Here is a 12,350-nt window from a genome sequence, read left to right on the forward strand (position 1 = left end):
TCTTTGGTTGTATGGTAGTACAGTAGTATGGTAGTATGGTAGTATGGTAGTACAGTAGTATGGTTGTATGGTAGTATGGTTCTATGGTTGTGCGGTAATATAGTAATATGGTTCTATGGTAGTATAGTAGTATGGTTATATGGTAGTATGGTCCTATGGTAGTATGGTTGTATTATAGTATAGTCTTTATGGTAGTATGGTTCTATGATAGTATGGTCTTATGGTAATATGGTCCTATGGTAATATGGTCCTATGGTAGTATGGTTCTATGGTTGTATGGTAGTATGGGTCTATGGTAGTATGGTTCTATGGTAGCATGGTTCTATGGTAGTATGGGTCTATGGTAGTACGGTCTTATGGTAGTATGGTTCTATGGTAGTATGGTCCTATGGTAGTATGGTTCTATGATAGTATGGTTGTATGGTCCTGTGGTAGTATGGTCCTATGGTAGTATGGTCCTATAGTAGTATGGTTCTATGGTTGTATGGTCCTGTGGTAGTATGGTCCTATGGTAGTATGGTCCTATGGTAGTATGGTCCTATGGTAGTATGGTCTTATGGTAGTATGGTCTTATGGCAGTATGGCTCTATGGTAGTATGATCTTATGGTAGTATGGTCCTATGGTAGTATGGTTCTATTGTAGTATGGTCTTGTGGTAGTATGGTTCTATGGTCTTATGGTAATATGGTAGTATGGTCCTATGGTAGTATGGTCTTATGGTAGTATGGTCCTATGGTAGTATGGTCTTATGGTAGTATGGTTCTATGGTAGTATAGTAGTATGGTCCTATGATTGTATGGTAGTATAGTAGTATGGTTCTATGGTTGTATGGTAGTATGGTTCTATGGTAGAAGAGTAGTATGGTTCTATGGTAGTATGGTCCTATGGTTGTATGGTAGTATGGTCCTATGGTAGTATAGTAGTATGGTTCTATGGTTGTATGGTAGTATGGTCCTGTGGTAGTATAGTAGTATGGTTCTGTGGTTGTATGGTAGTATGGTCCTATGGTAGTATAGTAGTATGGTTCTATGGTAGTATGGCCCTATGGTAGTACAGTCTGATCATTCAAAGTGGCGTGCACCAGTTCGTACTGTACGTATACAGTCAGAACTTCCCTTCATCTGATGGTTGTTTGAGATTAAAAATTCTAATTTTAGAAGATAAATCTCAAACTTTCTTATTTACCTTCATTCTTCCTCATGTTTAGTTTAAGCATGACGTTATTATTAAAGGCTGACATTCTCTTGGCAAACATAAAAGCAAGTGAATAAAAAGTCATCAAAGTTGGCTCAGTTGGAAGAAGATGCACCCGGTGAGTCATAGCAACGGGGAGTTTGATTCTCGCTCTTGTTGCTGCCGGGGGGGACGGGGGGATAGGGGGGACTAACCCTCAAGTCTAGATGAATGCAGAGCATGAATGCAGAGCATGAAAGTGGAGCAGTATGCAGCCGGTTGCGTATGATGCCCACATCAGCGCATTTATATATCCGTGTGTGTGGGGGGGGGCTAATTACTGGAGGATAATTTAACAAAACCTTTTGCCGCTCTGCCTGGCCAGTCTAGATAACTCTCCAGAGCGGAGGGGGTGGGGAGGCTGAGCAAGGTAGGGAGGCTGAGCGAGGGGGGGGGGGCTTCAGTGCTCTAAAACAAAGGCATATACAGGAGAATGTTATTAACAGCAGCCTCTGAAGACGACCACAGGAAGAGACACTACCTTTGGGGAACATCTTAGGAGAAAAAGACCAAAAAAAAAAAAAAAAAAAGTGTCCTGTTTGAAAGGATGGATAATTGAATTTTTCAAGGTGTTGTGTTTTTATTTTCTCCCCTTTATTTCTGCACGGGACCAAATAAAGTGAACATGTGTGTTGAGGAAGATAAATTGTGTTTTCTGTTTGTCCCACAAAAAAAAAAAAAAAAAAAAGTACCTGCATCACTCCCTCAAGTTGAAATGGACGTTGTACATCGGATGCTGATGAACACTTTTGTGCAAATTGATTACCAAACGTTGAAATCAAAACCATTCCACTCTCATCCCACATCAGCCTGACAGCAAGTCTCTTCCAATACTCAAATTTATTTGCGGCGCCGGTTCCCTGTGCAGTTATGAGATGCTGCTGTTAGAAAAATTTGAAACAAGCACGTGAACAAAGTGAGAAGCTCGGAGCAGCGCGCAGCTGCTGCAGTGGAAATTGGACTTGGCAGACGAGTCTCATAACAGCCCTTAGCTGTGAAATTAAAAGCTGCCAGTCTTGCTCGTCTTCTTATTTATTTTTTTAACACCGAGCATGTTCAGGTTATCGCGGGGCACAATTGTAAACACACAGAATGAGAAATACATTTTTGCTCCGGGGCGAAAGCAGACCTGTGGACTGAAGCAAGCCGAGCCGAATCGGACCGCTTCTGGCGAGGCCAAAATAATTGTCTCTCCTTGTAGCGGGGGATCGAGCGGCGAAATTAGCCAAGTGTGATATTGCACCTCCTAATATTGCACTGGAACAGTTGTCAGTGTTTTTTTTTATTTATTCCTCCACGTCAGCTGACTGAGGCTGTTCTGGCACCGTGCTTCTGGAAAATGGGGAGAAATGATCCTGCTTTGTTGTCTTATCTCGGTATTGAGTCATCACACAAACGCTGTGAAGGGATATTAAGGTTTTATTGCCCTAACGGGACAATATTGTCTTTTTTACTGTAATCAAATGATAAATAGGATATTTTTATTGTGCTTCTCTTCCACCTCTCTCAAGGTTTTTTTTTTTTTTTTTAAAGGTGCTTCTGTAAAATACCTCCAAAAGGGGATAGAAAGCTTTTAGAACAGGTCCAACACTGTCTGCATCCAAATTAACAAAAGTTTAATTTTACCTTCTTTTTTTTTTAATTTAGTCTCTCAAAGTTTCACCATAATTAAAAAAACAAAAACAACTTTGAATATTCAGTAAACTTTGAACGAAAACACAACAGACAGACATAAATAGTTGCTTACTGAAGTTATAATGAACATCTTTACCATGTTAAATCTTTTTATTTTTAATTGGATGTTTTACACAGGTTGTTTCTCTGTTACATCGAAGGTCGGTCATGTTTACTGCCTCTAGTGGTCAATATACATCATTACAACCAGACATGTCAGAGACCTTTTTAAAAAAAAATTAAAATAAACTTGCAGTTTTGTCCTAATAACATCAGGTTTTGGCAACCAGGACTTCAGAGTATTTGCCACAAAATGCATAAATATGATGAGACAAAAGTGTCACTGTTTGGTTTGTCCCTTTTGGGCTCCTGTAGAAACTATTGAGGTAACAAAAGCACAACAATTTTTAGTTTGAAGTGATCATACACTAATGAAAAGATATTTATGGATGTTATATTCCACTTCTGCCAATAGATCATTCTATATTCTTCATACTAAACCTTAAATTTAAAACTTTTAATAGAAGGAGGATCTCTGTTTTCTCCTTGATTAACACCGTCATGTGATGTACAGGTCGTAAAGCCCTCGTCTTTGTTCGGGCCTTTTTTTTTTTTTACGAGAGACAGAAAGATGACGGAGAGGATATAAAACAAATCAGTCACCCATCTTTTTATCTACGCTACCATCTGTTTACATTAATTAGTCTCATTTCTCACAGTCAGCGGCCTCTTACGATGACTTATCGTTAAAACTCCTGCATGTCGGAGTTGAGAAGCAGCTCGAGCAGTAGTCCTGGAACCCGGACGTGTGTCGGAGTGTTTGTTTTCTGCTGCTGCCGGTCTGACTGCAGCAGGCGAGTCCGTCCCACCGCGAGCCCATTTGTCTGCATCTGAACTATTCCCCCTGTCAGATCTTTGGGGGCCTGTAACGCTGCGCGCGTGTGTGTGTGTGTGTGTGTGTGTGTGTGTGTGTGTGTGTGTGTGTGTGTGTGTGCGTGCGCGGAGGATTGACACAGCTGAAAATGTGCTGCGAGCTCAGAGGCATGCACGCAAAGCACGCACGCACGCACACACACACACACACACACACACACACACACACACACACACACACACACACACACACACACACACACACACAAACGAAACCTCTTAATAACCTTCCCTGTCCAGAGATGCATGAACACAGCGAGTTCTCAGCTGCATACACACATTTTGGCTTTCATCCATAAATCCGATTAATGGCCCAAGTACAAAATAAAGCCTTTTTATTGACTGATTAGCTTATGACATTGTGAAAAGTCTCCTTGACAACCAAATCGGTTCACTCCAAGCAGCAACCAAAACAGTGACGTCACCGTCTTCCTAGTTCGGAGATTTTTGGAGCCGGAAGTGTCCATATTTGGGCGAGCTAGGAGAAGACCGAGCGGTGGATCTGACTCCGTGACCTGACTGAACCACAGGCCTGTCAATCAAACAGACACGCATCAAAAAACCAAATCTTTTTTAAGATTATTTTCCAATTGGATGACGGATTATTTTCGGATGGACCACCAGAAAACTAATAAGAAAGAGCGACTTTAGCGAACAACACTGATATAACTTGTATTAGCTTGGAATTTTATGAGACTAGTCGATTGGGAGTCTTTGGAGTCTGGGGCTTTTCGGAGCCGACCTCTAGTGGCACTCGGTGGTATTGCAGCTTAAGGCATTTCTGCATCAATCTCATTTTTTTTAGAGCCGGATGTTACGTCCATTTTTATATACAGTGTGTGGATTCATTCACAGGATTTCTGGTGGTTGTTAAATCGACTTAATGTCCCTTTGCATGAGACATGATTGCTGGAAAATGCACGAGACTTTCCTGCGGCCATTCGCGAGGATTTGGATTTACATTTCCATAATTTTTCACTCCTATTTTTCAAACTCTATCCTCATATTTGTATCAACCGGTCAGCCTCGCTGGGTGCTCAGGCCTGCATGGACACACTGTTGAGTTGTAGAAGGTGGGTGCACGTTAGCTCCTCTGCAACCTGCAGTCACCCGTAACAAACATCTCTGTGGAGTTCCTCCGAGGTGTTTGTTTATGTGTCCGAGAAAAAAACAAAAAAACGGCCCAAGGCGTTGAAAAACGTTATCGAGACGCTACGATGTCCAACACGGGACAAATTCCAGTCGTGGGATTTCTATTGAAAACTGAGCGTGTTGCCTGTCTGAAAGGGCTTGTTATCCTCCCAACAGGAACACGGGGCAGATAATCGAGAGTAAAACGTCCTTCTCTGTCAAACCGCACCTGAACACGGCCGGCTGCACACGGCCGGCGGCTGAACGCACGCGTGTTTTAAACAGTCACACACACACACACACACACACACACACACACACACACACACCTGCAGGGGAATAAATAAATAGACTTCTGTTACACACACACACACACACACACACACACACACACACACACACACACACACACACACACACACACACACACACACACACACACACACACACACACACACACACACACCCAGAGGCATCCAGGTCTTTGTGCCACTTCCCCAGCTACCTGTGTGACAGCCTGTGTATCCTGCTGGTATGAAAGGTAAGCCTCAGAGACGGAGCGGAGAATAAATGTGTAAAATAGGTCAGAGCCTGAATAACATTACTGGCCTGCTTCTCGTGCGTGCGCGTGCGTGCGCGTGCGTGCGTGTGCGCGCGCTCTCTCACCGTGTCTGTGTGCAACGCTGTGATGAATGTGTGTGTGAGAAGAGTGTATGCTGCATGTGTCATGTCCCGGCGAGTTCACTCAGGGATGTTAAAGTCACTCTCCGGGATATAAAGTGTGTGAGAGAAACCATGCCATGGCCCAGTTTTTTTTTTTTGTCCGGCTCCGGAATCTAAAAACACAAAGCGAGGGAGCCGTCGGAGGCGTTCTGTATGCAGGCAGGACGGTGGCGTCCTTCATATCCATCCATATCCTGCGTGGAGATATATACCCATGAATATTGTAGGAGGCGAGCAGCAGCAGATCCGGACAGTGTTTACAGGGAGGGGGGACGGTGGGATGGAAGGGCGAGGGGGGGCGCACAACCCCACATATGGATGCAGTGCTGATAAAAAAAAAAAAGAAGAAGAAAAAAGGAGATATTGGTATTAGAGAGTCAGGTGTGTCGAGACGGCCCGCGGCGACAGGAGTGCACCGCCGACACAAATCTCCGCTCCCACCGTCTCCTCTTGATATCCACTCGCTGCCCGTTGCTGCGTATGCGCACACACACACACACACACACACACACACGCACACACACACGCACACACACACACACATATGCCGTACTGTCATTGGATTGTGCACAGTGGGGGGATTTTGAGTGGGGGGGTCCAATTTGTGCCTGCAGATCAGTGTGTGTGTGCATCTCAGCAGGGGATAGACTGACTTTTTTTGTTTGTTTGTTTGTTCTTCCCCTGCTTCCATACATGTTGCTGACACAAACAAGACGAGTAACAGCGAAGCTTCTGTTACCCGCGTCTTTGAAAACGGTGTGTGTTCACCAGGATCGGGAGGCTTCTGATGTGTAATATTTCTGGGTTTTTTTGTGTTTTTTTTTTTTTTCTTTCCGCAGTCCGTCCCAAAACCCATCGCCCTCGAGCCCTGCTTTGGCAACAAAGCCGCTGTGCTCTCCATCTTTGTTCGGTTACCCAGAGGCACCGGCGGCATCCCTCCTCCAGGACAGTCTGGTAAGACGCAGCCGCCCAAATCCTTCACTGGTTTTTCTTTCCTGTCTGGTTTCTGTTTTATTTATTTTTTAACATTATCTTTTCTTGATCTGACTTCTTTCCTGTGTTTTATGTGCTGGAGCTTCAGTTCTAGTCAGACTGTGACAGTTTGGAGCCTTTCAGCCTCTCCTGACTCGACTCACTTCCTCTTCTTTCTTTCTTTTTTTTTTTTAATTCCTCTTTGGCTCCCAACTATAAAACTTGACTGGAGATGTTGGTCAGTACGTTACATTTTAATTTAAAGTTCCTGCAGAAGGAAGACTGTAAGATGGGTCCACGTTAATGCAGTTAACAAGCATAAATATCTTTATATCTATAAATAGCTTTAATTAAAAAGCTGCATACTCCTACACATCCTTCAACACCTGTGACGTAACATATTTGGAGATTCCCCAACAAACAATCTCAAAAATAAAGTTCCAGTATTTGAATCTGCACTCTCACACAGTTTTGAGGTAAAACATTAAACTTAAGGTGGATGAAACTCTAAGATGGAAAAATAAGGTGACTTCAGATTAATTTGACAAAAAATGATTCTGCATTACAGATTCCTCATAAAACAGAACTGCGCAGTTCTTCCACTACAAACAATCCGATATTAAAAAAAACATTTTAAAGGGAGTTTTTATTTACATTTGTCACAAACATGCACTTGGACTCAACGATGAACTGATTTTGGGGTGGGGTCAAAGGTCACTGACATCACAAACACGTTTGTGTTCATGAGTAACTTTTAAAAACGAAATTAAAAAGCTGTTTGTGATTTTTTTTTTTTTTTGAGGATGTCAGCGCTCACAGATTATCTCTGATTTGGAATCCGAGCCTCATTTGGGTGATTTTGAACCGTCCAGCGCCCACTTTTAGACGCGTGGTTGCAGCCCGCTCCGCAGAGGGACGCTCTGATTTCAGAGCACGTGAGATTTTTATTTTTGCCGTTAGTTATGTGTACTTCATCGGGGTAAATGCATTCATTATTGGTGATAAATGGAGTTTATTGGAATTTCATGGCTCAGAGAGTATTAATAAATGTTAATGAAGTGTGGTATAAGTTAATGATTGCCTGTGATCTCACCACCTGTGTGTGTGGTTGTGTGTGTGTGTGTGTGTGTGTGTGTGTGTGTGGTTTACACACACCAGCAGCTTCCACACAGTTATTGCAGTAAATAGTAGCCCCGTATTTTAAGTGTAGCCTGACTAAAAATGTTTTTTTTTTTTGGAAGTATTGGTACTTCAGTGTTTCAAATTTGATGCGATGTAGCAGCCATAAACACATGATCGAACATTTTTGATTGTGTATGTCGGGGATCGCTGACTTTTTGTTGTTGTTTTTTAACAGAATTATGACAATGATATTTAACAAGGGGACATTTTACAATGTAAAAATTTCCATCTTGTTCTTGGGCCTGACTTTTGCCCAGCTTCGCTGTGATTATAGCCTGAGACTCTGTTCACTCTGAAGGGATTTGACCAGTCAGGGACCAGTGTGGGTGGATAAGTGCAATGACCTTACGTCTTCTTTAAGTGAAGTGCCGTAGGTCTGATAATGGCGGTGGTAGAGTTTCGGGTCACAACATACAGTTGCTATGGTGACTGACTGACTGACATGGCGTTGCACTCTGCTCACATTAGAGGAGGCTCTCTGTTGTTTTGATGCAGTATTAATGTTATATGGTGGTCATTGCTGATTGGTTAAAAAACTGCTCCAATAGTTTTAAGATCAACCGGAGGTCTACAGGATGCAACAAACTACTGGATCTGGATCTCCACAAGCTAATGTTTACTGATTTATTGAAAATTAATGGGCAGTGGAGTCGTGATTAATTGAAGACACAGGAACCCTTTTAATCAAGATTTAATTGGTGTATAAACAGTTGCAAAGATTAATCTTGAAGTTGCTGATGGTTGTAAGACTCCAGAAAAGGTCAAAGATTCGTGTTCGTCACACTTTGACCTCGGATCTGATTTTCTATCTTACTTCAAAAGTACATTGATTTCTTTTCTACTTGACCTTTTCCACTGCAGATATTTTGACATGTCACAATAGGTGTAAAGAAAAACGAAAAATAATTAATGGTATACTTAAAGAGAACGGAACCATTTCTTAATGTTATCAGTAAAACCAAAGTTTTTTTTCTACTGTGATGAGTCAAAAATGTCTGTTGTGGAAAAGGTTGTGAAATGGCCCTATATTATTATTCAGTAAACGGGATGTGAGAGGACAGTTTCAGTGTGCGGGTTCAGATCAATTACACCCATTTTTAATCCCGACCGTCTTTTTTTTGTCTACTTTCCAACCTCTCGTCTCAGATATTTGATTTTATAATTAACTGATCATGAAAAAGTATTAATTGTATTAAAATGTATTTGAACAAATGTTAGAAACAGTTTTCATTTACTGAAACTTGAAAAAGGTTTAAAAAAAAAAAAGTATGTTTCTCTCTCTCTCTGTGTGTGTGTGTGTGTGTGTGTGTGTGTGTGTGTGTGTGTGTGTGTGTGTGTGTGTGTGTGTGTGTGTGTGTGTGTGTGTGTGTGTGTGTGCGTAGGTCTGGCGGTGGCCAGCGCCCTGGTCGACGTCTCCCAGCAGATGTGTCTGGGTTACAAGGAGAAGTCCGGAGGTCTGAGAAACCGTAAACAGCAGCCGACGGCGCAGCCCTCCACCTGTATCTGACCACGCCCCCCCCCCTTTTTTTTTTCCCCTCTCCAACCATCCCGGCACCCGATGCTCTCCCATCAGCCCCCACCGGCCTCGGCCCCCTCCTTCAGAGACTTGCGCCAGCTCCGTTCTGGCGGGGAGAGGTGCATGCTGGGACGCAGGACTGGAACATTTTGTGCTGAGGGGCCGAGTCGTCCGGCGGACTGAAGTCTCCGCGGCCTCCCTCTCGTCCTGCAGGAACATTTGGGGTCCCCTCCAACTGACTGGGCACAGAGAGGGCGGGGGAGAGAGGGAGGGACAGAGCAGGTGCTGACTCCTCCCCTTCCTCTCAAAAAAAAAAAATTAAAAAAAATAACATTTTACATTAGTCGACACCGCCTCGTTGGAGTCGAGGCGGCCGCGGCTTGCTGCTAGAAGAGATCCTCGTCTCATAATTTTTTGGAAGATTTCAGAGACTTTGCGACCCTCTATGTTCTCGTTTAATTTAAATTATTGGGTTTTTTTTGGTTGTTCTTTTGTATTGTGTTATTTTTGAAGGCAGGAACAAACTGGACAAGCTGAGCTGCACACACACACACACACACACACACTTCTAAAAAGCTAGTTTTTCCAAGCCTTTGTTTCCATTTGTCCACCATTGTCTCCTGCTGTCATGTTCACAGCTCGGCGCTGAGGCCCGGTGTCACCGGAGTCCTGTACGGTTTGACCTCGGAGCGGGTTTCCTTTAATGAGGATCCACTGCGGGAGGTTTTACCGGTGCCGCCCGGAGCCCGTCTAAAGAGTCTGCGAGGTCTCTAATCTGCCGCTCGTCTCCTCCCGCCTCTCCGTCTCCGGCTGCTGAGCCGTCCCGTGTCCACAGACTCTCCGGCACTGAGGCTGCGTACGAAACAAAACCACAGCAGCGTCTCGTCCAAGCCGGCTGGATCGCGATTGAAGCGTTTCCAGCTGGTTGCTCGTCCATTTGCGGTGAAATCCAGCGTCTCTCGTGTCGGGCTCCTCCTATAGATCGCCTGAGTCCGATCGCCGGGGGTGATTTGGTTGATCTGCGTGAGCCCGGGCGATCCGTAGCCTCTAATTGCGGCGCATGAATTGAAACCAGAAGCTCCGCCTCTCTCGGCCCGCCGTTCCATTGAAATTCTTCCGCGTACCCCGAGCTATCCGCAGCTGCCCCCGTTAGCCCCCGCTGCACTGACGTCTGTCTTCATATTCACACAGCTGACGTGGTATTTACAAAACGGTACCAGGCAGACAACTCGGCGCAAGTGTCCCTGTCTCTCTCCTGAAGAGCAGCTTTGTTAAATGGGACTTTTGAATTGGCCGTATCTCACAGAAGACAAAAAAAAAACACCAAAAAAAACATCCTTTGTTTTTTTTCCCCCTCAAAAATCAGCTTTTTAAATGATCTTGTTTGTTATTCTTCCTTTCTATGTGCTTTACTCGCTCTGTCCATGGTCCTGAAAAATGAGAGGGAAAAAAAAAAACAACACACACACACACACAAGACACTAAGAGGAAATAGAAAAACTCAGGCTGCTACTTTAACACACAGAGCTGTTGCTTTGAAATGTCATTTTCTGTTTTGTTCGGGCATCACCGTGTGTTCCTGCTTCGTTCTCGGACATCTTTTGCAAACCATGAATTGCATGTTTTGAACACCTTCCTGGCCTTTGACTGACTGCAGAGACACAACACACACATTAATATAGAAACTATATCTACCGCTGCCACGCGAGGTTATTAACTTCCCGCCCTTTTGCAGAAGTGCAGTAATAGAAGGATTTAATAAGTCGCATTCTGCTCTAAAGAGCTCGTCGTATTTAGTTCCAGGCTTTCTCACATGTGCTCGGCGTACTAGAACTGCTCACCGTCTGGTTAAAGGGCACACTTTTAGCACTGGGAAAAGGTCAGAGCAGAAAGCATGAACAAAGTTGACATTCTGTAATTATAGAGTGCCTCATGTGCTCCCAACTCCACTCAGCAAGGATCATGGCGTTAAGAACTCAGCGCCGTTCAAACATGAGCTGCACCTCCACTCTTTATCGTCACTTGTTATTTTCTCCTTCCTTTACGAGAGTAATCTTCTTTTCTTTTTTTTTTAGTGGTCATGATGCTGCAGGTTTTGATGTTTAGTTCTGTTGCTTCTGCGCAAAACTTGATTGGTCGTTAGCTGAATGTCCACCTCCACCAAAAAGTCCTCCAGAGCTGCAGAAAACATTTGATTTCTGTCCATCTGAAAACAGTGAGGAGAACAAGCTCCAGGTTTATTCTCACCGTTTTTTTCCTCCCGCTCACCTGCCACTGCTTCTCGTGTTTACCTGCCCTACCAGTTGACTGCAGCTTCTATTCAATTAGGAAAATATCTTATTTAGTGGTAAAATGTTAGGTATGGTGTTTATAATTTGGAATGTAGAGGACTTTCTGCCTCTTGGAGGACAACAATATTGTTTTTCTTTTGCAGAAATTGCACTATTTCCACTGATTTGAGTCAAATTTGCTTTGTAAAGAAACCAAATCTGGTTAAAACGGTAAAAAAAAAAAAAAAAAAAAAAATTGGTGTCTTAATTCATCAGATTTGACTTAAAACAAAGACCTGAAACTAAATTGTGATCCTGAGCTGATGGAGACAAAAAGTTTAACCTGCAAAGTCCCGTTAACCGCCATCGAACGCCTGAACCGAACACGCTCTACGTCTCAGTCCTCCGCAGCATCAGCAGCTCTGAGATCCGCCAGCATCTCCCACAATGTTTCCATTTAACTGAACGCGCTCTCCGTTCACGATGCTCAGCCGCTTTCATTACATTCTCCGCTGACAGCATTTATAACGGAAGCCGTCTCCGTCGGTGCAAAACTTTCTCATTTTTTTGTTTGGTTTTGTTTTCCCGCAAAGCAGAGATCTCATTTTGCAAAAGAAGCACTTCATAAATGAATCTGTTGTCTGACTGATTCAGGTGTACTGTAGTAATAATTTCTCACGGAAAGAAGATTGTTTTTTTTTTCCTGTTTCTCTCTA

At 43.5% G+C, this 12,350-nt stretch overlaps 1 protein-coding gene across 1 annotated transcript in view; it reads left to right on the forward strand.

Moving 5' to 3' along the window:
- Positions 1–12,038, forward strand: part of atrn (attractin) — a 110,736-nt gene extending 98,698 nt beyond the window's left edge. Inside the window, exons 28-29 of the mRNA XM_069719547.1 lie at positions 6,534–6,648; positions 9,231–12,038. Coding sequence (XP_069575648.1) covers positions 6,534–6,648; positions 9,231–9,355 — 240 coding nt within the window. The 3' untranslated portion in view covers positions 9,356–12,038. The remainder of the gene's footprint in view (positions 1–6,533; positions 6,649–9,230) is intronic.
- Positions 12,039–12,350: the final 312 nt, after the last annotated feature.

Source organism: Brachyistius frenatus, unplaced genomic scaffold (assembly GCF_029030835.1).
Source record: "Brachyistius frenatus isolate BFR_SWC_R1_liver_20210118 unplaced genomic scaffold, ASM2903083v1 Contig_217, whole genome shotgun sequence".
Lineage (NCBI taxonomy): Eukaryota > Metazoa > Chordata > Actinopteri > Embiotocidae > Brachyistius > Brachyistius frenatus.